We start from the raw sequence: 26,471 nt of genomic DNA, 5'->3' as shown, positions 1-26,471 counted from the left end.
CCCACCTGCCCCACACGCAAATTACACCTATGTTTAGAGGTATGTCAACCATAGACCTTATTTCAGGTGATTAACCAAAACCCCAATCAAAAAACCCATAGACTTTTGGCGATGGAACTGGAAGTCCTAAAAATGCTATCTCGCTTCAGGGGTTTGCATACAAAAATGCCTCATCTCTGAGGTACTCTTTATGCTTTCATTATGTGGAACATCTTGGATGCTTTTTTAAAACGAATACCAATTGGAACAACACGAGGATGGGAGAAATGACAGAAAAGTCTTTTTCAGGTGAACTTTAAAAGACATTGCATCTTTTAGATGTTCCTCATGAAACAGATCTTCTCCAAAGGCACACAGACATACACTCAAAACAGGAGATCACAACTTCTGTTTGCCATGTCAAAGCTGAGTCAATCCACAGGGGTGTGGGATTTCCACGCTTGCGTTCTGAACAAATAAAAGGCATATTTGGTCACTGTGGAAACTTCCTCGAATGACTCTCACATTGAGAACCTTGAAACCGCTTGAAATCACTTTCCATGAAAAAAGCAAAGTTTACTCAGGGGTTGCCTCGTAGAGTTTGTACACACTGGGACAAAGTAACAAGTCTCTGTCATTCAAATGAAGACTACTGAACCATGAAAATCTGCTTTTGGCTCGAAGTTTGCCAACTGATAGAGGATAAGCCCATCCTCGCTCCAAACGATTTTTTCGCAAGAAGCATTCCAATTTAGTGTGTGTTTCAACATGTAAAATAAGCTCATCGTCTAAAAACCAAACGCGCTTAAACACCCACACCTGGACAATCATTTATGAAGATAAATATGGAATTAATACATGACAATGTTCGAGACAGAATTTTGAACGACCATCAATGGGTAAAACAAGACATTTTATGAAACCAAACCACAAACAAATTACAATTCTGTCTATAAAGAACTTTAAACCTGATGTCTATGAAACATTATACTAACAGAAAGTTGATGTACATCCATCAAATTAGGAATGTAAAACAAAGAAAAACTTTTGTTTCAAATAGGCATGGAGTAAGACATGCTTTAACACGCTTTGGAATTATGGCTCCTAAAGTCAGTCGTCAACATTTCATATATAATCTGCTTAATGACTTAAGCAGAAATGTACAAGATAAAACAGCATTATTTTCCATATCCGTGTAATAAACAAAAACACATGCAGACAAGAGAACAAGTGAACGAATGTGAGCATGGAGAAGAAGAGAAGCGTGGAACTCACCAGCAGCTGCCTGTATTCAACTCAAAACTTTGTCAAGAGTCTGAGAGAGAGAGAGAGAGAGAGAGAGAGAGAGAGACATCTAAAGTGCTGCTCTGACGCAACACTGCTATCCATAGCTTAAGGGGAGGAATTGAAGAAAGGAGACGCAAATGGAGGGGGGGAGAAGGAAGTGAACGAAGAGGGACACTAGTCAATATTAGATAGATTCCTTTATTGTCACTGTACATGTACACTGAAATTAAAAGAGCCAACTCCATTCCAGTGTAGTCAAGACAAGAGTATGTACACTTGTAAATATAAATACAATGTTAAATATATGTAAAAATAAAATAAAAAAAAGAAATATATATTGTGCATTATATATATATATATATATATATATATATATATATAATACCCATTTTAATATGAAATATTGCACATTGTATGATATTACCCAGAAACTAAGGTTCTAAACCATTTTATAGATTTGACAGAAGATAAGGAAAACCTGGGATAATTGGACTATATGCGATGCATGTGAGAGTTCAATGTGGTTATTGCCTTAAATTGGATATAGTTAATTAATTTCTCTTTAGGCTGCAGGGAAGAGAGAAGAGACTGGTGCATTGTAGGATAGTGCTACAAATGAAAGCAGATTAGAAGAAAAAATTATATAAAATATACAAATTTAGATAAAAAGAAACATTTACATATTACATTTGAATAACATTTAGATAAAATTAAGTCGTAAAGGTTGTTTTGATAAAACGTGCCAGAGACATTCAACTTTAAAGGAGTATAAAATAAAAAGTTCATGATAATTCACTTACCATTGTCATAGAAAGCATTCCAGTGTTCTTATCCATATAATGGACTTCAACAGGGGTCTGTTGGTTAAGGTCCATATTTCAGTTTCATCGAAGCTTCAAAATGCTCTACATGACACCAGCCAATGAATAAAGGTGTTGTCTAACAAACCGATTACTCATTTCAAGAAACCTAAATAAATATCCATCCATCCATCCATCTTCTTCCGCTTATCCGGGGCCGGGTCGCGGGGGCAGCAGTCTAAGCAGGGATGCCCAGACTTCCCTCTCCCTAGACACTTCCTCCAGCTCTTCCGGGGGGACACCGAGGCGTTCCCAGGCCAGCCGGGAGACATAGTCCCTCCAGCGTGTCCTAGGTCTTCCCCGGGGTCTTCTCCCGGTGGGACATGCCCGGAACACCTTCCTGGGAAGGCGTCCAGGGGGCATCCGGCAAAGATGCCCGAGCCACCTCAGTTGGCCCCTCTCGATGTGGAGGAGCAGCGGATCTACTCTGAGCTCCTCCCGAGTGACCGAGCTTCTCACCCTATCTCTAAGGGATCGCCCGGCCACCCTGCGGAGAAAGCTCATTTCGGCCGCTTGTATCCGCGATCTTGTCCTTTCGGTCATGACCCACAGCTCATGACCATAGGTGAGAGTAGGAACGTAGATTGACCGGTAAATCGAGAGCTTCGCCTTGCGGCTCAGCTCCTTCTTCACCACGACAGACCGGTACAGCGTCTGCATTACTGCAGAAGCTGCCCTGATCAGTCTGTCAATCTCCCGTTCCATCCTTCCCTCACTCGTGAACAAGACCCCCAGATACTTGAACTCCTCCACTTGAGGCAGGAACTCTCCACCTACCTGAAGTGAGCAAGCCACCCTTTTCCGACTGAGAACCATGGCCTCAGATTTGGAGGTGCTGATTCTCATCCCAGCCGCTTCACACTCGGCTGCAAACCGTCCCAGTGCATGCTGAAGGTCCTGGTCTGATGGGGCCAGCACGATGACATCATCCGCAAAGAGCAGAGATGAAATCGTGTGGTCCCCAAACCCGACACCCTCCGGCCCCTGGCTGCGCCTAGAAATTCTGTCCATAAAAATTATGAACAGAACCGGCGACAAAGGGCAGCCCTGCCGGAGTCCAACATGCACCGGGAACAAGCCTGACTTACTGCCGGCAATGCGAACCAAGCTCCTACTCCGGTCGTACAGGGACCGGATGGCCCTTAGCAAAGGGTCCCGAATCCCATACTCCCGGAGCACCCTCCACAAGATGCCGCGAGGGACACAGTCGAATGCCTTCTCCAAATCCACAAAACACATGTGGATTGGTTGGGCAAACTCCCATGAACCCTCCAGCACCCTGGAGAGGGTATAGAGCTGGTCCAGTGTTCCACGACCGGGACGGAAACCACACTGTTCCTCCTGAATCTGAGGTTCTACTATCGGCCGGATTCTCCTCTCCAGTACCCTGGCATAGACTTTCCCGGGGAGGCTGAGAAGTGTGATCCCCGATAGTTGGAGCACACCCTCCGGTCCCCCTTCTTAAAAAGAGGGACCACCACCCCGGTCTGCCAGTCCAAGGGCACTGTCCCCGACCGCCACGCGATGCTGCAGAGGCGTGTCAGCCAAGACAGCCCCACAACATCCAGAGACTTGAGGTACTCAGGGCGGATCTCATCCACCCCCAGTGCCTTGCCACCGAGGAGTTTCTTGACTACCTCGGTGACTTCAGCCCGGGTGATGGGCGAGTCCGCCTCTGAGCCCTCTGCCTCTGCTTCCTCAAAGGAAGACGTGACGGCGGGATTGAGGAGATCCTCGAAGTATTCCTTCCACCGCCCGATGATATCCCCGGTCGAGGTCAACAGCTGCCCCCCTCCACTGTAAACAGTGTTGATAGGGCACTGCTTCCCCCCTCCTGAGGCGCCGGACGGTTTGCCAGAATCTCTTCGAGGCTGACCGATAGTCTTTCTCCATAGCCTCACCGAACTCCTCCCAGGCCCGAGTTTTTGCCTCCCTAACCACCCGGGCTGCAGTCCGCTTGGCCTGTCGGTACCTGTCATTTGCCTCGGGAGTCCCACAAGCCAACCAGGCCCGATAGGACTCCTTCTTCAGCTTGACGGCCTCCCTTACTTCCGGTGTCCACCACCGGGTTCGGGGGTTGCCGCCTCGGCAGGCACCGGAGACCTTACGGCCACAGCTCCGAGTGGCTGCGTTGACAATGGAGGTGAAGAACATGGTCCACTCGGACTCAATGTCTCCAGACTCCCTCGGGATCTGGTCGAAGCTCTGCCGGGGGTGGAAGTTGAAGATCTCTCTGACAGGCGATTCGGCCAAACGTTCCCAACAAACCCTCACAGTACGTTTGGGTCTGCCGAGTCTGTCCAGCTTCCTCCCCCGCCATCGGATCCAACTCACCACCAGGTGGTGATCAGTTGACAGCTCCGCCCCTCTCTTCACCCGAGTGTCCAAGACATACGGCCGTAGGTCAGATGAAACAACTACAAAGTCGATCATCGACCTCCGGCCTAGGGTGTCCTGGTGCCATGTGCACTGATGGACACCCTTATGCTTGAACATGGTGGTTCGTTATGGCCAAACTGTAACTAGCACAGAAGTCCAATAACAGAACACCACTCGGGTTCAGATCAGGGGGGCCGTTCCTCCCAATCACGCCCCTCCAGGTGTCACTGTCGTTGCCCACGTGGGCGTTGAAGTCCCCCAGCAGAATGACGGAGTCCCCAGTCGGGGCGCTTTCCAGCACCCCTCCCAGAGTCTCCAATAAGGCCGGGTACTCTACACTGCCATTTGGCCCATAGGCACAAACGACAGTGAGAGACCTACCCCCGACCCGAAGGCGCAGGGAAACGACCCTCTCGTTCACCGGGGTAAACTCCAACATATGGCGGCTGAGCTGGGGGGCTATAAGCAAACCCACACCAGCCCGCCGCCTCTCACCCTGGGCAACTCCAGAGTAGTGAAGAGTCCATCCTCCCTCGAGAAGTGTGGTTCCAGAGCCCAAGCTGTGCGTAGAGGTGATCCCGACTATCTCTAGTCGGAATCTCTGAACCTCACGCACAATCTCCGGCTCCTTCCCCGCCAGAGAGGTGACGTTCCATGTCCCTAGAGCTAGATTCCGCGTCCAGGGATCGGGTTGTCGAGGTCCCCTGCCTTCGACTACCACCCGATCCACTTTGCACCGGCCCCTTACGGTCCCTCCTGTAGGTGGTGGGTCTACGGTAGGGTGGCCCCACGTCGCTCCTTCGGGCTGAGCCCGGCCGGACCCCATGGGGAAAGGCCCGACCACAAGGCGCTCGCATACGAGCCCCAACCCCGGGCCTGGCTCCAGGGTGGGGCCCCGGCTGCGCCATGCCGGGCGACGTCACGGTCCTCGATATTGTCGTCATCATAAGGTTATTTTGAACCGCTCTTGGTCTGACCCGTCGCCTAGGACCTGTTTGCCTTGGGAGACCCTACCAGGTAAATATATAGTTTTAAATAAATATATTGAGAGTCCATTAAATGGAGAAGAACCATGGAAAGCTTTGCTCATTAGCCTCACTTTGTTTTCGATAGTAAGAATTAAACTAAGAGACGCCTTTGTATGACATGTGGGTGAGTGAATTATGAAATTTTAATTTTATAGTGAACTACTACATTAGAGAAGAAACAAATATATATTTGTCTTAAACGAAGCACACTTTCAACAACTCTCAAATGATTTTACAATTTTTTTTGGAAAATCTCATTACAGTAATTTGTCAATAGTTAATCTTCATACCGCAGCCAGAATAGTATGTATAATATAATGTATATATGACTTAATGTAATTTTATAGCAATTAAAATATTTTTTCCAAATATGCATAACAATATGTACAAGCATTACAAAATAATGGCATAATACAATATACATGTATAAAAATAAAGATATATCGCACTGCACCTTAAAATTGCTGGTAGAGTAAAATAGGTTTATTCAAGGTTGTTTTAATGTGACTGTAAACATTTTCAATTAAGTTTGTGTTTAAAGAGTGTAAAAGAAGTCACTCAAAAAGCCATTAACAATGTACCATTAACTGTTATATTATACCATAAAGTACATCCATAATCACCAAAACACAAATAACCCATTATCTCTATTATATTTTGTTGCTAAATGCATTTTTTCCAAGTGGACTACACCAGAGAGCGCAACCTACTTTAAAAAATGCTGACAAAATATCCGCCCTGTTCGATCCCCAGTTTGATCCCCAGTTTAAACCTGTATGTACCAGTTACGATTACAAGTTTAAACTCTTCCAGCGACTCATCATAAGCCATAAAATCCACACAATTTAGCTTCCTCACGCACCCGGCACACATGCGTCTCATAAAAACCAAGAAAAGTAGGCGAGACAGAAGATTAATTTAGAAAAACAAATGACGATGGAGAGTGCAAACAAACCCTAAAGAAATAACCTGAAGCCCATGACATCACCTGCAGCAGGTCAGAGTCGCATGTAGATCCGCATATATCCATGTTGCTCTTTGAATCACACTGATGTTCTCTCTTCTCGTTCTTCCGGCAGTCTGTGCCAGGATTTGCTGGACCGCTGCACTTTCAATCTAATAACTCTGTAAGCCTGTCTGTCTGTGTGTGTTTGGTCAGGGGCAGGTATGTTATATGAGATGCTTAATGCTTCTATCCCCTGGAAAATATCTGTGTGTCATTTCATCAAGCGTGGGTGTTGTTTATAGCCCCGAGCTGTGCTTGTGAGGCTATTTAAATGTCTGCGTTAGTGAAGATGCATGTTTGGGGGGGATAGGGGCCTTAGATATAATCATTTTGACAGTCCTGTATATTACTTTGGACTGTTTACAACACCACCATCCCCTATATACGAAATACACAAAAAGCCATCTTTTCATCTCACTATGATTGTTTAGCTATGATGAAGATCAGCACTTTCTCATCCAATGTGTCTCATCTCATTCACTTCCCTACAATTAGAGTTTCACGTGAAGTTTATCTGAAAATCAATTCATGTTAATCCCGTTCTTGAGGAAGAGAAAAACATATCTGTCATCGCATAAATGTGTGAAAACATTTGTTTTTGGCACATCACGTTAACTACTTACACTAATAATATTAAACACTTTTATAAAACATGGAATACTTGACTCCGATTGGTCAAATATTTTGACAGCATAACTGCATACTGTTGCTCCATGCAACCAATAATCTAAATGCATCTTCTCGCATAATGAAATATAACAACCATCAAAAAATGAATTTGTTGAAAAATCGTTCAAAAAGAACAGAGGTAAATCCTTCTGAAACCCTAAACAGATGACAGCATAGCTGAAGTTTACAGAGATTTACCACGGTACGTCATAAAACATCACTCCCTCTAACAAAATCATCCCTGTTCAGAAGTGCTTTGTTTTGTTGTTACATCAGCATTATGTTTTTATGGATTAGGCGGGGTGCAAAATTGCAATAAAATGATATTACTTTGACAAGAGAAAGGTTTTCAAATTATGAAGTTTGTGGTTTAAGATAAACAAAAACTCAGGGTAAAATAGACATTCTGCTCATAGAATAACAATAGCCCTCGCAAAATCTGGAAGATCTGCATAACTATTTAAGTTATAAATCTCACGGCACTTAGTAACTATTTTGCAAGATGGCTAATTTGTATACCTTTTTATGATCTCATTTTTATGTTTTTATTATGTTTTTATGTTTTTATGTCTCCCTCTAAGTTACTTTTCAAAACTTTTACTTTAAGTAAATTTTAAACAAGCTACTTTTTACTTTTACTTGAGTAGATTTTCTGACTGGTAACTTTTTATCAAAGTAGTAGTACTTGTATTTCAGTATAATATGTGTGTACTTTTCGACCTCTAAAAAATATAATACAGATTCTGCAGCACAAAAAAATTAACATTGGACCTTTAAAGTGAACTTCACGTTTTATCGGTTTGTGTGTGTACAACAATGCGGACAAACAACCTAAAGTTCCACAGGTACCAAAGAAAAACTCACTGTTCCTTTAGCATTATACTACACTTATCTCCACTGAAGTCTTTTATAATTAGCTTTGTAAATAAGAGAGTGAACTTGTGTGTGTGTGTGTGTTTGGGGAATAGTATCCCTCAGCAGGACGCTCAATCATCACTCCCCGCCGTCTCCCTGAATTAAATGAGTCTATATTTAAAGAAGCAGACAGCAGTAATACAATTACCTGAGGGGTTCAGGTGCTCCGAGCAAAGCAATCGTGAAGATGTAGCACGAGTGCCTCTATGCAGCTGACATACATCTGAACACAAAATGGCCCTTCTTGTCAAAATATGATGATTCATTTACACATTTCAGCTGTGATATGGTTTATAACACCTGGCACAAAATTTAAAATTTATTTCACCCGCTTTCAATAAATAATATATTGAATATTGTTTTGGGTTTCATTTACATACAAATGCTTGTTTATAATTTCATATAATATGAATTATAATTTAATTTAAAATTTCTTTGCAGCCATTTCTGTTTGGAACATAAAAATACAGCTTACTTAACATACTTATGTTTATTTTAGTTGAAGTCAGCATTTACTAATTTTGTCTTACAGCAGAAAAAGGCACTAATTTTAATGGGAAACATAGAAAATTATAACTTGGACTAAACCTTAAAATACTACAAATAAAGAACATCATATAAAAAAATGTAAGCATTCAACAATATAGAGTAAAATAAAAAGTTAAGCAAGATAGATAAACAAGATTTATAAAAAGTAATGGGTTTAAATCGAATGGCAGTTTGTGTAACATGGCAAAACATACCCGATATCTCAACTTACAAATAATTGAATTTGATTAAGTATGAGTTCAATTTTTGTTGTACTTGCTTAATAAATAATAACAGAAAAGTTACGGAAAGCAGGTTTTAGATTTTTTAATATTAGACAACTAAAACCAATAAAAAACTGCACCCTCGATATAAAAGTCATGGCATTTTTCCCCACAATACTTCCTCATGAAAGTCACAGATCTCAACAAGTCCATGACACAACATCTAGTCATCTTGCTATATATTAACAACTTTTCACAGAGCTCAACATAAGCATAAGGTATCCATTTCGGAAGAACCAGTATTACGCAACACCTTATTACCAGGAATATACCTCACAGAGGGAAAGGTGAAAAATACTTCCTCCTGAGACAACTGGTGTTATCTGGAACTATCACTGTGATGTGAATCTGGATGAATATACAAATAATAACATCAGATTTGATCAGATTTAGGTATCTTACTGTAAACTACGAATGCCTAGCCATTTATCCGAAAACCTCATTATTTACAAAGTCAGTACCCTCGTCATATCCGTTGAATAAAACCTTTTGCAAATGTGCGGTTTCTGTGATGGATGATAGACTGATGACCAGAGGTCACACGCACCAATCAGATACACTCTGTGCGCTCTCCATTGAAAGTCATTATCCTATTTTAACCGGCAGACTTTTGCACCCTCCCCACATCCACCCTCACCACACACTCTCCCACAGCTCCACGGCCATTATGCAACAGTGAAATCACCCGCTCGCGAGACATTACCTCGTCCCTTTGAGCTGAGTTTTTGCTTTTGTGGTTATTTAATGGCGAAACAATCTGTGGGGAAAAATCGGTAGGAAATTGACAATGATGGGGTGCAGACCCAAACCGCTCAGACGGCGTGTGAGAAGCGAAAACACACATTGAATTTGGAGAGTGCAAAACCATGCGTGCAAAGAGAAGCAAAATCAGCTACACTTACACGGATTTTGACGTCTGAATAGCTGATCAAAACTGTGACCTCAAACCATTTTCAGGGTCTCTAAATTCTCGCATTTAAAGGACAATCGCTAAAATGATTAAAACCACAAAACGACTACAATAAACTTGCTAGTTGCATTTACATTTACATTAAATGTAAATGTAGTTGAACTTGCAAAAGCAGTTATTGGATCAACCAACCCTGATTCCATAATGAGAAGTCATAAGAAAACAGGACGTCCAATACGACCCAAACAGGCAGATGGCCAAATCTTACAGCTCATAATGGTTCTTAAAGGATCATTTATAAAAAATAAGCTTTTGCAGTAACCATGAACTGCGGTTACACAGAGATACCCATAAATCACACGAGTAATGAAAAGCAAAATATTTATGGGCCATTTCAGAGTTGAAAAAGGACGCAAAATAAGAAACACTGGGCAAATGAGATGACAATGTGCTCCATCACTCATCAGCAAGATTTGGGAAAGATTAACGTCGGAGAAAAAAAGATACATAAGGGAAATTTTAAATGATCTAGAAAAAGTGGACAGGGCCCTTTCCCCAGTGGAAACTTTAAAGTTGAGTAAGCATGCGGCTGAATGTTGGAAGATTCATTTGTGACACAAGAAGAAGAAAAGGAGGGCAGATATCTGATCCGTTAGACTGTTTGACACACATCCAGATGAATGCAGGGCGCTCAGCTGTTTATCTTTGGTGGGGTAGTGTTCTCTGGCGGAGCACACCTTGCCCGGTGCTGTCTGGTCCTGTTGAGTAGTGAATCCAGGTAATTGGCTCAGAGCGACAGAAGCATGCTCAGACTGGCCCATCTGTACACGGAAAGAGACGATGCAGACTATTCCCTTTCTTAAGGTGCATTGGGTAATTCAGAAGAATTCATGTTTTTCTCATTCAAATTAAAAGTCAAAAGACTACAAAATGTTTTAAAGGGCTTTCGAAAATATCCATGGTTTTATAGTAAAAGTTCAGAAAGTATGATTACAGTTATGATGACTATAGTTTAACTACAAATATCATGGCTAAAGTATGGGTATTGTGGTGAAACCATATTAAGTATTAAGTGACTATGGTTTTACCACAAATTAGGAAAATATATTGGTTACTAGAGACCAGGGTTGAACTAATGGACACTTTTTTAAAAGGTGCTGTTGCAAATTTTTTGGAGGATTTATTGACAGAAATGCAATATTATACACATAACTATGTATTCTGAGTTGTTTAAAGACCTTACATGATGAAGCGTTATGTTCTTATTACCCTAGAATGATCTATTTCTATCTACATACACCGCTTTCCTTTGCACGTAATTTCGCCGTGTTGTGTCTGCGAGGAACCTGCGGGTGATGTTCGACGACCAACCTAACCCATCGCAGCAACCCTTCGAACTTGCAGGTATGTGCTTTACAACATCGTTCCTGTCGGAGCATGCCTCTCAGCTGCTAGTCCAAGCTCAGGTCATATCAAGACTTGACAAACACCACAGCACATTCACACAGTTGTAAAAAGGCTCTTCCTGAAACTGTATTTCCAAAACATTGTGCATCTAAGTGTAGTCAGCATTATAGACACTATAAATAAATACAATCCGCTTAAATCCAGTATGAAGGGCTGAGCTCAATGTGCAACAGAAGTGACAGTCATGGAGTCATGAAATCAGGGATGAGACACAAGCTATGATTCAGTGCTCTGCCCTGTCGTGTATTCAGCCTATGATTTATCATCCACAGGCTGAAGATGCATGTGACGAAAAAAATGGTCCAAAGCAGGGGTTCACAAAGTAGGTGTCAGGACCCCGGGGAGTCGCAAGGCCGCGGGGGTGGGGTTGCAAGATGATTTCCAGTAATAGTTTTTTAATTATTAGGAATATCATATTTAATCAATACTTTTACTTTACTTTATTTAAGTTTATTTGAAAGGGACCATGCACAATTATAACATACATTTTTCCATATCATGCATTTACCAGATTTAGCCCACAGGCAAATTTCCATCCGCAGTCCCTCAGCAGGTAAATATAATTTTAAAACACACATATACAATACACTAGAGCAATATAATATAGTTACTTATACACATCCCGTCAGAGCAAGAAAAAAAAGAAAAGAAAGATCAATTGTCACAAATTTGGGTTAATATTAAATGAGATTATAATTTAAATTTAAACATAATAATAGATGTACACACCCTGATTTCTTCAGGTAAAATATTCCAATTGGTAAACGCTTTCACTGAGAAGGAAGATAGTCCAAAAGCAGAGCGACGAAGTGAAATCACAGTCACTAGTAGAGGATAATCTAGTGTGTCCAACAGAAACAGTAGAAGGTGGACAAAGTTGCGAAACATGGGGGGGACATACCATTTAAGATTTTATAAATCACACACAGATTTGAAAAAAGTTTTAAAATTGTCGAAAGTTAATAAATTATGTTTCTCGAGAATCTTACAATGGTGAAAACAAGTAGGCTTCTGATCTATTTTTTTATAGAGTCTGTTTATAAAGAGAGTGTGGTGGTTTGATGACTGTCTCTCCTGCTTGACTTCAGCATGTTAAACAGTATGATAGATGAGAATAAATTGTAGCGTGCATGAAGGTTTTCGCTACACCCATTGGAAGACAATTTCTAATTTGCCTAATATTGTACAAATTATATTTTATGGTTCTCACCAGTTTTTTTAACATTTTTCTTGTAGTTAAGATTTGAATCCAGCATCAAAACCTAAATAACTTCGCTTTGTAACAGTTTCAATCTTCTCACCATTAATAAGAATGTCTGTACCAGAAAAACAAGCATTCGTTTGTTGGGTAACAACATGTTAAACATTCCCATATGTGCACGCAGATTATTTTTCACACTTTAAATTTAGGATATTTTTATTTGTCAAAATGATGTCCTTTAATGCTTGGCTGTAATTAAAAGAAGCTCAGATATTCCGTTAAAATTGGAGTCACTTTTTTTCTATTGACTCTAGTAAATCACAATACTTGTAAAAACTATACATGTTCCCAGTAGTATGAATGGCAATGGCAAAACTCTAAACCATTAGATGCAGGCATATATATTTTTTAAATGTGACACCCTAAGATTTGTACTTGCCCCTTTGTGCCACCCCATGAAAAAAATCCTGGGGGCACCACTGTGTATAACAACAAGTAAAACAAGAGCTGCAAGCAGCACCACGGGGCCAAGCTACCGAAGATGTACCACAAGCGTAGCGCAGAGCCAAGAGAGTAAAAAAATGGCATAAACTAAATAAACGGAACGCAAGTGAAAAGCGGCCAGTTCAGGTAGTACAGGCAAGAATGAAGCGCAGACTCTACACAAAAACACTCAACATGTTCCACACTGGAATCGAAACCACAACCTCAAAGACTCGCATTGCGGCACTAAGCTGCACACTCAGTTTCTGTCGGGACTCTAATTCAATAATACTTAAAAAAATTCAATGCTGATACGTCATGAGTTTTAGAAGATAGCGCAATTTATGACACATTTCAAAATGGCGGACAGGCCGATCATGCAATCGTGACATAATCGTAATCACCCGATCCGGCACAACCCAAGAATTTCATAGACGCAGAGATCACACATTTCTGACAAACATTTCAAAAGTTTTGAGCAGAAATAGCTTTTTTCAAATTTTGCAACCCTTAGGTGGCGCTGTTCCCCGTTTTGACAAGGACCCCCAGTCCTAGGTTTCGATGAAGCGTCCAAAGTCTTGTACCAATAGATTGAAGAATGACCGAGATACAGCCTCCAATACACTTTTGGGTCAACTTTGAAAAGTTTGCGACCTCGTAACTTTTGAAGAACGACGAAAGTCATGTCTGTGCAGCTCAGTCCAAAGATAGTCGGAGTCAAAATTTTCATTACAATCCGTAACAATTTCTAGGACTAGTAGCGAAAAATCGCGATACTATACTTTTCAAGATGGCCGCTACTGTAACGGACGGAGTCTAAATGTATTCCGTGGAATGCGATGAGCGTAAGGAATGCATGACATTTTCTGAGTATAATTCGTATTTTTTAACTGCTGGAGGCGCTATAGAGTGAGTGCTGGAGACCCCATAGTCACATGACTATTGAGGACCACAACTACTAGTGTGTCAAATTTCATAATTTTCTTATGTACGGTTCATAGGGCTGCTATAGACTCCCATTGGTTAAGAATAATATTATTTACAGAACCCATAGTGGTCTTGGCCCCTAATAACAAGTAAATAACTATAAAGTCATATTATGTTAGACGGTGTTCTTTTGTGTTTTTATTATGCATGTGTTTGGATAGACCAAATCAGTGTGCAGTTGTATAACCACCTCCGAGGATAGTGGTGGTCTCGAGTCCCTCGCACTGCTATTTTTGGGGTCTCGGGCTGAAAAGTTTGGGAAACCCTGGTCTTAAGGACAATAGAGTAATAGAAAAGCGTATCTATATAAAATATTATATACTATAATCGGTAGGTTTTATTTGTCTAAGATGCTATAGAAAAGATGTTGTATGCTTCAAAAATGCTTCTGTAACAAACTAGAGCATCACATTGCTAAGCCAGGGCATTGCTATGCAGTTGGTTAGGTTAAGCATTTTGACTAAAGCAAACAACACTGATGTGCTGTCAGGTTTAAACAGATCTGACTGAAGAACATGTGCCCAAAATACACACACACACATACCACCAGGCCATGTCTCTGCCTCCACCTAGTGGTCAGGATGTGCTACAGTCCGCAGAAGAATAACAGAGTCGCAAAAATAAACCCTGAAATAAAAGTCCCGCCCTCACATTTTTGTTTTGACAACACCCAAACCAAACAGGTCCTAGCATAACCTAGGATCTCTCTTAGTGTCACCAAAACATTTTTTAAAAACATTGTCAATATTTTTGCTGAAATTAAATACATTATGTCACTCATAAGGAATTCAAATGTATGACATTTAAAATTGGCATTTTGAATTACAATGAACCACCTGACTATAAAGGCTTAAAAATGCGAGACTTGCATGTAATAATCAGTCATGTTATATCGTTGCTATCGAATGCATTACCAGGAATTAAAGTAATGAAGAGTCACCAGAAAGGTGCCACAAAACAAAAATCGTCCCATCCCCCATACACGCTTGCAAGTTTCTCCGTAATCCCTTACGTAACCACAGCCCGAGACCTTGGGCGCCAGACAAGGATGACCATTGCAGATGTTTTCCTGCAGGCCGACCCCCTACTGTGGCCCTTTACCCATAATCTCAAACCCTCATGTGCTGCCTTACAAACCTGAGATATCACAGAGACACTGTCCACTTTAACCAGCAGCTTTCATGCTTATAGTAATTTATAGATGTATGGGAAACACCTTTAATAACCTTAAAAAAAGACAACTGCAGACAGCTTTCTGTTGTATTTCCTCATCCTAAAATAAAATCCCCTCACCTCTGTTCTCAAAATAGAGAGGGAATATAAACAGTTCTTGGTGACAGAAAACCAACGTAGGACATTTTTTAAACTGGAAGATGCTCAGTTAACCCTTAAACCCAATTCTGTATACAAAAGCAGATATTTTGAGAAATGTTTCAGTGGTTTTGTGTCTATACAGTGGAAGTCATTGGGGTCACTGTTGTTTGGTTATTGACGTTCTTCAAAACAGCATCTTCTGGTTTGGAATGGCATGAGGGTTAGTAAATAATGATCACAATGAATCATTTTTAGTCAAACTATCCCTTTACCTCCATCTTTCGGTAGAAAAGTACAAGTTCAGCTATTTTCATAACGCGCAGCTTGGTTTCCAGGAACGCTCTTGGTAGAAGTGAAAGAGGAACCTGTAGAAACCAAGTAAAAACCAAGTAAAAACCTGCATGCAAGGACACTCTGAGAGTGGACCTTTGTTCTGCACTTTCCAGTCATTCTCGTTATACAGAGAACATCAGCTTATGAAGGGGAATTTACTTCACAGTCTGATGGCCAGAGAGATGACCTCACATCCCGGCAGGACTTGAGGGCTCCCTATGATGCTAACAACCACAGGACCCTCCACCGAGAGGCAGACAGCTCACAGAGATCTTTAGAAAGCGCTCGGCTGTTTAGAGAGGTCATAAAGTGGTCTGATATTACCTTTGTGGCGTGACGGTGGTCCATGCACTCTGGATGCTGACACAACACACACTCCTCTTCCTGAGCGGCCTTCTCATCTACAACATTAAACACATGAAAACAGCATTTTAAACAAACTCTAAATAACACGATTCAGTTCTACATGTTGATTAAAGGCATTAAGCAGACATCTTTATCCAAGGAATCTACACAAATACCCGGGAATCAAACCTATGATCTTGGCGTGACAAACACTATAAGTTACAAGGACTTTACGTGTGCATTGCAATGGCATTACTAAGGTGTTCCAACTGGGTTTAAGTGTGTTGCTAGGTGGTCAATACAGGTCACCAATATATCATCCTCCAGGCATCTAAGCTGAATGTTGATGGAGGAAGCGATAAAACGGAAGTGGCAATACAAATTACAGGGTTCAGTATCAGTTTTGCTTATTTCCAAGCTGGGGTTAAATGTGTTCCTCATTACCACATGATGTTAAATTAAAAAACAAAACTTTTTTGGAGGATCTATTAACATAAATGCAATATAATATACATAACTATGTCTTCAGAGGTGTATAAAGACCTACCATAATGTAGCAGTTTTTATTACCTTACAATAAGCTATTTTTATCTACATACACCCTTACAAGGACTTTGCCTTGTTTCGTTTCGTAAATATGTAATCTCCTTCAGCAAAGAAGCGGAAACGCACCGACTTCTTAGACCTGTGTCAGCCACTGTAGTCCTTTGTAAGGGAGGGGAGTGACCCGTTGGTTGCAATCCACAACCTCACCACTCGATGTCACTAAAATCTCCACATTGCTACTTTAAGGTGTGCAAATATTAAAACGCTAAAGTAAAATCTCCGGCAATCCTTGGTATTAGACATCTCAGATGTACAGTAATAAAGCGAGGTGTCTAGAATTTAAAAAACGATCACAAAGAATGTGACGTAACACTGTCTGGCCACAACATCCGCAGCCTTGATTACCACTTTTTTGCCTTTTGTATACTTGTTTAATCTTTATAACTTCATCCTTACCGTTTCACCTCATTCAAAACCTGTATGACTTTCTTTCTTCTGCAGAACACGAAAGATGTTTGGAAGAACATAGGTAACCAAACAACACCGAACCCCATTGACTATCATTATATAGTCTCAAAAGCATGGAGACATTTCTAAAAATATTGAATTTTATTTTCTTACATGATTCTTACATGAACAACCCACTCTAATAATTATGAGAAAAAGTGAAGCACAAGACAAATGAGTTCACAAGCGTGTGGCCTTATCAGACTGTACCACAAATGAGACCACACAGCAAGGAGCCTCGACCTGGACTTCACCGGGACATCTTTACCATGTATAGGCAGAGTGGACGTTTCAAAGAGCGTGTTTACATGTAGCTTTTGTACAGGATTTTATGGGGAATGTGAAGAATGCTTTAGATGTGAAATTATCCCTCTGTACCTCAGAGACAGTTGTCATGCTATTGGATTTGTCTGAATGGTGGAAGTGTACCTGTGCATTGCTCTGGAGACTAAACCCTTGTCAGCTTTAGGCACCAGAAAGTATTATGTAATGCACGGTGTCTACACATGGCAGACAGCAGCAGTCTATAAGGTGGTCTAGGTATAAGGTGCATCACTGCCTGTCAGAGAGATGCAGTATCCCCATGAAAGAAAGGGTAAAGGATTTAGAGCACTAATGCCAAATGATTCTAACAGAATCAGGACAGGGATATACATTTTAGTTATAAACAAAGAAACTGGCAGCAACTAAAAATATTAATAATTATATACGTTTTAGTATTACATACTGTAGATTGTATTTATCATCAATGCTTTTTATGAGACACTACTCTGTTTTTAAAATCTTATCTTGTGGTATATGGAAAAGTAGACTGAAATGGCTTTATTTAAATCACAAGCACATTCCTGAAGGATAGACCAAAAACTCCACCAGGAAGACAAAAGGCAGCTACTCATAAAATGAAATAAAATAAGTAAGTAAGAAAGTAAGTAAATAAATGAAAAAAAAGACAACAAAATGTTCAATATTTCTAACAGGTACCCGAAGGTTAATTTTGGACATTTTCTATTGCATAATGTTAAACAGGATGGAGGTGTACTAAAGCAAATAGATCAAGAATAGAGGGATGATTTTCATTAAAACGGCATTTACATTTTATACAGAATAAAAAGCATATGAAGAAGCCCAGTTGTGTACATGTGTGTATATCTATATACATGTACTGTATTGTTTTTGCCTAAAAAAAATAGCTCAATGATTCTGTTAGTACCTGTTCCAAGTTGAAAGAGGTTTGTGTAAGAGAATCCACCCTTACCATAGACATCATAGATAACTTCCAAAGAGGACGACCACGAGAACCGATCCATCCCTAGCTGTGTCAGAGAGGATGGGAGGGGCTCGAGCTCATACGCTCCCCGTTTCCTCCAGTACATAAACATTGTAATTCACAAAGCTGTAAATCCTAACTGAAAAAATAAGCACCCCACTAACTGATCTTAGAAAGCTGCTTTCAAAGAAATAACAGCCAGTCACACGATAAACAAAACTCTTTGTTGTCTGCAGTAAACACAGTGCTGGATCTATTCAATCTCCAAAAATTCTCCATAAAGCAGACACCTGCCGTTACCTCATCTTCTCTATAAATTAAACTTTCCTTTGATCCCGCTTCACCAGTTCCAAACCATAAAAGTGTGAAACTAGGCACGCCAAAACCAGTCCTGTGTTCCAAACCCGAGTAAATCCTGGCTCCCATTTCCCAGCGACCAAATAAATCACGATTGAAAACATATGACTGCTTCCTTCAAACAAGTATCAGGCAGTTCCCAACTTTTCAAACATTATTTAATCCTTCCAAAAACAGATTTTTAATAATGTCCCTCCTTGATTGGAAAGATGATGGTGCTTCTACATCATCTTCATCTCGGGAGACCATTCAGTATCTCCAAGTCAAACTGGCACATTGCAAGTCCCGGCAGGCATTTTCGGCAAGGGGACCGGTTGATGGGTGTTCAACCTACACTATCAGACAAACGTTGCATTCATACAGAGGTAAACTGCATGCTGGGATTGACAGACCGGACCAGTGTGGTAGAAACAAAGATCTCTTGCAAAGCCTTCCTACACAGACTGTGAACTTTGTCTATGATTTGCACAAACAATAAAAGCCAGACATTTTTCTGCATCGATTAGGAATCCCTTCCTCCTTTTTCTAGAAAGATTTATGCATTACAGCCGTGTGACCGCAATAACATCCACGAAGCGGTCAGCTGTTTCCGTGGATGGATGCCGGCCAGGCTCTGATAAGACTGTGTATAACAAAGAAACCTCTACAGAATGAAGAGAGGTGTATGCAAAGTCTGAATGACATCATACCCACATGCTCTTTAATGGCTCTTTATGAGTTTATTTGAAACATGTCGAGGGACCACGTTGCCAGCGTCTTGGCCTTTCTCGTGTAGTGAAGAATTTATGTGAGAATGTCCTGTGGTGGATATTGAGGGGAGGGACGATGTAGCAGGCCCATTCAGATGTCCAATTTTGGGATAAGAAATTAGAGGGTAAGGCTGGGGCAGGATCGCTCTTGGGGTCAGACATATGGTAGTTATCCCAAACCTGCTTTGAAGTTGTAGATTTTTTAAATGAATCGACCCACCATGTGCTAAAGAACCAGGCTCAGAGAAACCAATTTCATATTATAGGGGACTCAATGAATTTTGGGATTTTCTGCATCTTCAGAGTCTGTTAAATGTCAGAAGGAATTTAAGTGAACATGCACACTAGCAGATGTCTGTTAGATAATGTAGTAGAGTTTATGTGCAGAAGTGTGACCAGGCGGGACTGGTTGTGTTTTCTGAGCGGAGGGTTTTGACAGGTGGAGAGCAATTTGATGGTCTCTGCATGCCAAAGCAGTGGAAAATAAAAGGTTAATCTATATTTAGACAGAAAGGCCAACTCATGTGCTATACTTAAATCTAAAATACTACAAATGCTTTAATATCTTATTAAACGCACAATAGAAGAGCTGTGGACCCCTCTATTAAAGAGTTAAAGAGATCCCCCAAAATTAATTTATGTACCCTCACGTCATGCAAAACCTTTATGTGACTTTATTCTGTGGAACACAAAAGATATTTTCAGAAGTGCCTTGGTGGGTATTTTTTGTCCATACAATGGGTAATTATAGTTTACTAAAACTGAAAATATTTTCAGTTTTCTGAAATCAAATATTAATATCGCTGCTGTCCTTCTCAAACCTTGTATCTCCATATTTTGTGATATTTATTTTTTGGCCTTGAATCATTATGATTAGTCAGCCTTTATGTTTGCCAAATGGCTTTTGCAAATATCTTACCAATATAAAGTATTAAAATGTACTTGTTAAAGTTGTCAACACCGTATTTAACACTTTTTTATCTTAAAAAAAGTATTAAATACTTGAATTTACACACCTGAGGTTTCAGAAGTGACGCAATTTTCAGCAATGAACTGAAATAAGTTTAAGCAGAGACAATAAAATTACTAACTGAAAAACATTTTTTTTTATAGAAACATAAGAAATAAACAGATAAATAATAAAATGACTAAAAAGCACTTATTTTTGGGTAGTTGACAAATGTGTCCTATGGTGTGACATAGCAAAAAAGGTAGAAAGGGCAAACAATGAATATATTTTATATTGTAAATATTAATCATTTGAAATAAAATATTGTTAACAGTTTGTTTTCTATATTTTTGCTGTCCCACCACAGGACACATGTTATTTTTTCGGAAACTACCCAAATAACAGAATTGCTTAAAATTTAACTAAAATTAAGAAGAAAAAAAATGTTAATAAAGAATTGATAAAATATACCATAAAACTGAAAACAAAACCATAATCAGTCTACAATGGAGCAATATTGTTTGTTTACCAATGTTCTTCTTAACATGTTCTGAAGTCATACAGGTTTGAAATGACATGAGAGTCATGAAATAAATTTTATTTATAGTGATCTATCCCTTGTGAAACTGAGTATTTCATAGTTAAACCATACAAAGCAACATGTGGCCGGATTTCTGCTACCTCATACCTGCAGGAGGACCATAAAAATAACTGATATGCCTTTTATCTAAACCCTGTTTTTCGAAATCCCCAAATGTTACTTTCACCACAACAGCATGCAGTATTTAGTGGCATAAAAAAAGCTTTAGTGTCTTTCTCTGTGCACAAGCAGATATTAGAGAGCTCATCCCTGTCAGAGACATGGTCATTAACACAACTGAGTTCCTCCTAAGACTTAAGCTGAGGGGGAGGAGTCACGCCAGCCTTACTAAACTTTACAATAATATCTGCGGTAAGACATAAGACATGATCGTAGGCCCCTTTCACCATATATAGCGTATATTTACACACACATACGTTGTACTGTGTGTAATCCAGTATTAGATTTTGGCTTATTGCTTTCCTCTTAAATCCTCTTGTCCAGATAATATCCTTCAGATATCCTCCTATTTGTCTTCTGGCCCTTTGTTCCTTCAGTAGTCCAACATTCATTATCAAAATTAATATTACTTATCACAGCTGGAGCCTGAACTGAAGCAACGCACATTCCACCTCCAGGCTGAGGAATCAGTCAAGGTAACCGATAGACTCCGGCTGTGAGTGCACACGTAAATTACTGCTAACCACAATTATTCCACGAGCCTAATCGCTGGACAAGCACTTAAATCAAGGGCAGGACCCGGACGAAGAAGAATATGCTAATAGCAGAGCCTTAGGCTTTACTGGTGCATGATAAAAGTGAGCGGAAAGCTGGATGGAGAGAATGATGATGGGAAAGGGGATTGTTGACCTGTAGAGAAAACAGCTGTGAGAGACTGCTCATTACATCATCTCAGGACTTGAAAAGCGGAAAGCATTAATGTGTGTGTGTGTGTGTGTGTGGGGGGGGGGGGGTTAGGCTGGCTTTTATGCACACAGACATGAAGCAGAGTAGGTTAACTCTACAGCGTTCCATGTAATCAATTACATTATTGTGAATTAAGTTACCAGCTCATCAGATAATTGTATAGCATTTATTTATATCTAAAAACTTTAGACAAATAGCACAAATAGACAAGAGAAAGAAATTAGGGGGAATTTAAAACCCTTTGACACAACTGATAATAAGCTTAAAGCAGAGGGATTTAACAGTAGTGTTAAGAGGAGAATTAAAGGATGAGGAACCCATTTAAAAGGCAGTCTTTAACAGAGATGCAATGACAAATTTAAAGGGATATTTCAAACATGGATGAAAATTCTTTATCATTTATTTACCTTCATAACATTTCAACCTGAATGAATTTTCTTTCTTCTGCAGAACACAAAAGATATTTTGAAGAATGTCAGTTACCAAACAACCAAACTCCCATTGACTTCCATTGTATGAACAAATATCCACTGAGACATTTCTCAAAATATCTTTCTTTGTGTTCCACAGAAGAAAGACACAGATCGAGGTGTTGAACATCATGATGGGTTAATAAATGATGACTATATTTTTTTATTTTTGAGTAAACAATGCCTTTAAAGGGTTTAAAGGCGTTTGTTTTAGATGTAATGTAATGTGTATATACGATTTAAGGTTCAAAAACGCTGTATTTTACACATACCCTGCAGGTTTGTATCTCCTCTTTGCCCCGCCTCTCATTTTACAAATATAATTTTTACAAAGCTCATCGCTCTGAAAAGTTAATCAATGCGTAGTGATTGGTCGAATACTGCAATGGTGGGACTCTTACTATATTTGGAAGATCAGGTTCCAAAGCAATTGTACTGACAGGTACGCCCTTCCTACTCGCGTATACATTTGGGCAGTCTTATTAAACTCTTACCACGAACTGATGTAGCTTTGTGGGGGTGTGATTACACAAGGTGTTTCAGGCAGGTCTGGGTGATCATTCGCTTTTAGATAGAATGCATATTTTGTTCAGACACTGTCAAATACATGCATGGACAACTTATAACACACCTAAGACACAGAAAAACACGAATTCGCTCCATATTAGCCCTTTAAGATACTTAAAGAGAAGAGAAAGCATGCATCCAAAATGAATGAAAACAGTTAAACAATTAAATCAAAATTAAACAAGCCTGAAGGTGTTTCAGAGAAATCAACTACACACAAGATGCTATTAGATCAAACAAGTGTATTTTAGGAAAGCTTCAGCGGACTAAAAGTAACTTTAGCTTCTAAAGCTTCTTTTAGTTCAGGCTTTCTATAAATAAACATTCAGACTTAAAGACTTATCGTGTTGTGATTGGAGAGGTAAATGTAATGATGCAGAAAAAGGCTAACTAGTTCATAAAGCCCACCATAAACGTGTGTCTATCAATCTGTAGATGCAGAAGTACAAGGCATTTTAAAAAAGAAATACATAAACGAGTTCATTTGTACATTATTAAACATTGCATTTAGTAAATTTTTAACATGCATGCTTGTATTTATTTCTGGCAAGCATCAGTATTGCAGTTTCTCATACTTTGTGACCGCTGTCCCTAAAGGTCCAGTGTGTCATTTTTGGGATGATCTATTGATAGAAAAGCAATAAAATATACATAGCTATGCCTTCAAGGTGTATAAAGAGTTTACAAAATGAAGCGTTATGGTTTTTTACTTTAGAATGAAATATTTCTATCTACATACACCACGGGTCCCCTTGCACGTAATCCGCCATGTTCTGTCAGCCTTCATAGTGTTTTGAAAGGGAGGGGTGGAGTGACCGGCAGGTTGCAATTCGCAACCTTGCCGCTAGATTTCACTGAGTGAAGATCGCATATCACAGCCAGTTTCTGCCAATCTCATATTAATCTTGAGTATCTATACAGTAGTATTACATAAGTCGTATCTTCAAAGAGTATTTAGTTTGATCAAAAAGAGAGATACAGCTGAACGATTATTTCCAGAAAACACGAGCTGCTAGAGGTGGGACTAGTGGGGAGAGTGGGATAGAACTACAGCACTAGCAAGCAACACATCACATTAATCCCTTCGTATTTTGTACATTATGAATCTTGATGGTAAGTGGGTCTCGATAGTCGGTTGGCTCGTGGGCGGGCTCTTTCTTTCGCCTTGCTTTTCTGGGAGAATGGCCAATAAAAGGATTAGGATCCCTCTTACGAAAAAGAGATCCAGACCTATAAAAAACTTTCCGAAACAAGTTGGAGTGCTGGGGGAGTGTATCAAATACAGAAATATTAGGTCATACCTCCAACTCCTTCTTTAACAAGTTGACCATGTTAAGCATGAGAACACAGCACGTTTAACCGTGTAAAAAAGATAGCCAATCTTTAAGTTACAAATTTGTGTCAATACCGCAACTAACTAGAACAATCTAGCATCCGTATTCAATGATTCAGAAAACCTTAGCAACGGCAAAACAGCCGCCCACAACATCCTACTGTCACACCGAACCGGCATATTTACATAGACAAGCACCTCTTAAATTTATGAATTCATGAATCTACATCACAACAGCCCACTTAACAATTTGTCTGATCCACAACCAAGACTCTCCACAGGCTGTTTTGTTCTGAAACGGTATGAATTGTAAATGTACAACCATAATTAAATGATCTAAAACTGCATTATGATGAACTCACGTTGGCACCATCAGTGATGCACAAAAATAAAGGCTTTGTTATTAATTCATACTAATGACTTCAAAACACACCTAAAATATACAGAAGAGCACACACATGTCGTGCACACACAAAAAATGACTGTAATCCAGTATATAAATGTCAGTATATTTCAAAAGGTCAGTAAACAAATATAACTCTACTCTAACGTATGGGATGTCAAACCAATACTATTGACTTCACCTGTCTCTACAGAAGTAGTGTGATTGAACCAAAAATTAAAACAAAATGTTTACTGTAAAATGGCACAAAAATCTATATAAACACCAGCAAGCCATTTAGACAGATTAAGGATCTTTACATCTTTTGCATGCTTTGATGCAGGTCATTAGAGAGAAAAGAAAACTTACTTAGACGGAGCCGGATGCCCAGCCAACTTCCAGGCGGTGATTTGTGAAGAATTGGATGCATAGTCCACTTGTTGGGTACCATTGTGTCTGATTTTACTCCACTTCTGCGTTGAGGTAGAAATCCAACCGAAAATAGCAGTCTGAGGGTTCACCAGCGGTCAGATGTGACTCCTAACATGAAGGTTGGAAAATGAAGAGCAAAGTATTTGTCTGTAGACCCTACCTTAATTCCCTAAATGAAATGTCAATGAGTATAGATAACAAGTCACTCCCCAACTTTAAAAAAAATTATTATTTACAGATGAGAGAATGTTTGTAGTCCCCTTCAAAGTTTAAAGAGAGCTAAACCTTCCCTCGAAATGATATAAGCCCAAACAGTCCATTTGACACATAAACAATCATTTTAAACAAACCAGAAAAAACTTTGTATGAATGTTTACGCCAGATCGCCTTTCATGTGCTTCCCCCCTGCGCTGCACACTACTGAATTTATAGGTGGACGCCAAACCAACATTTAAACATATGCATGATATAATTGCACACAGTATACATGCATACATCAAATGAAAGATGTATCCTTCCATAAATGGATATTGTACATTAAAAACAGGCCTAATTGTCTGGTTTGCTTTCGTTATATTATGCTACATTGTAACTTTGTAACAATTGAAACCATGACTCGGTCGAAAAACGTGCGCGGTCCGTTTACATAGGGTATCTATCACAGCGATTATACAGACTCACAGATCAATGCACTGTTAAATACAATAATACTGTAATATCAAAACACACTCGAACCTGTTCATTGACCCGCAGTGACGAAAAAAGCTCCTTCGTCAAACAGCAGAGCTTTAAATTCCCCCCGACATCGCTTTATATCTACAGAAAGATGCATAATCTATTGTACCATCTCCGTCTTCTGTATAAACACCCTTGGTAAAGCAGGATTTGTTATAACAAGCCCAAAAGTTTTTGCTGCTTTTTTAAAAGCTGTCCCTTCTTGACTGATTCAGACATTCCCATTCATTCACAGTTTAGTCGACATCCCACTGCACTTCCTCCGTACAACCACTAGAGTCACTACAGTGCAGTTAGCATTTGCAATAGTTTGGATGTGGCACCATCTTCTGGTTGTTCTGTGTTTTTGTTTATTTCTAATGTTTTTTTTAATTGTAATTATTGAAAGTAACAATAAACATTATAAAATAATATAAACAGACGAAAAACATTAATAACAAAGTAATTGAAGGGACAATGTTACAATGCAAAGAAAGGGAAAAAAGAAGAGAAGAGCACATAACAATCCCAACCAAACTATGTTATAAAGTCACAGTTTGGAAATTTAATATTTCCAAGAATCTTAAAAGTTTTCATAGCTTTTACATTCAGAGGTTTAAACGTGTATTGAAAATAAGCAAATAGGTATTTTACATCAGCAGAGTAATTGAGTAATGGGGTTTACAATGCACTGTTCTGGCTTTGAATATGAAATT

General features: G+C 39.7%; 1 protein-coding gene across 3 annotated transcripts in view; it reads right to left on the bottom strand.

Annotated features, from left to right (window-relative positions):
• Window positions 1-25,845, bottom strand: part of plekhg5b (pleckstrin homology domain containing, family G (with RhoGef domain) member 5b) — a 59,712-nt gene extending 33,867 nt beyond the window's left edge. Inside the window, exons 1-3 of one of the 3 annotated variants that reach the window (XM_056732969.1) lie at window positions 25,777-25,845; window positions 24,979-25,149; window positions 15,955-16,031 (exon numbers count right to left, since the gene is read on the bottom strand). In XM_056732969.1, coding sequence (XP_056588947.1) covers window positions 15,955-16,031; window positions 24,979-25,060 — 159 coding nt within the window. In that variant the 5' untranslated portion in view covers window positions 25,061-25,149; window positions 25,777-25,845. Of the gene's footprint in view, window positions 1-1,254; window positions 1,300-6,521; window positions 6,679-15,954; window positions 16,032-24,978; window positions 25,150-25,776 lie in introns of those variants that run through there. The other 2 variants (XM_056732971.1, XM_056732972.1) reach the window with 2 other exon arrangements.
• Between the last annotated feature and the right edge of the window lie 626 nt (window positions 25,846-26,471).

Source organism: Triplophysa dalaica, chromosome 20, assembly GCF_015846415.1.
Source record: "Triplophysa dalaica isolate WHDGS20190420 chromosome 20, ASM1584641v1, whole genome shotgun sequence".
Classification (NCBI taxonomy): Eukaryota; Metazoa; Chordata; class Actinopteri; order Cypriniformes; family Nemacheilidae; genus Triplophysa; species Triplophysa dalaica.
This window is presented reverse-complemented; position numbering and strand designations above follow the sequence as displayed.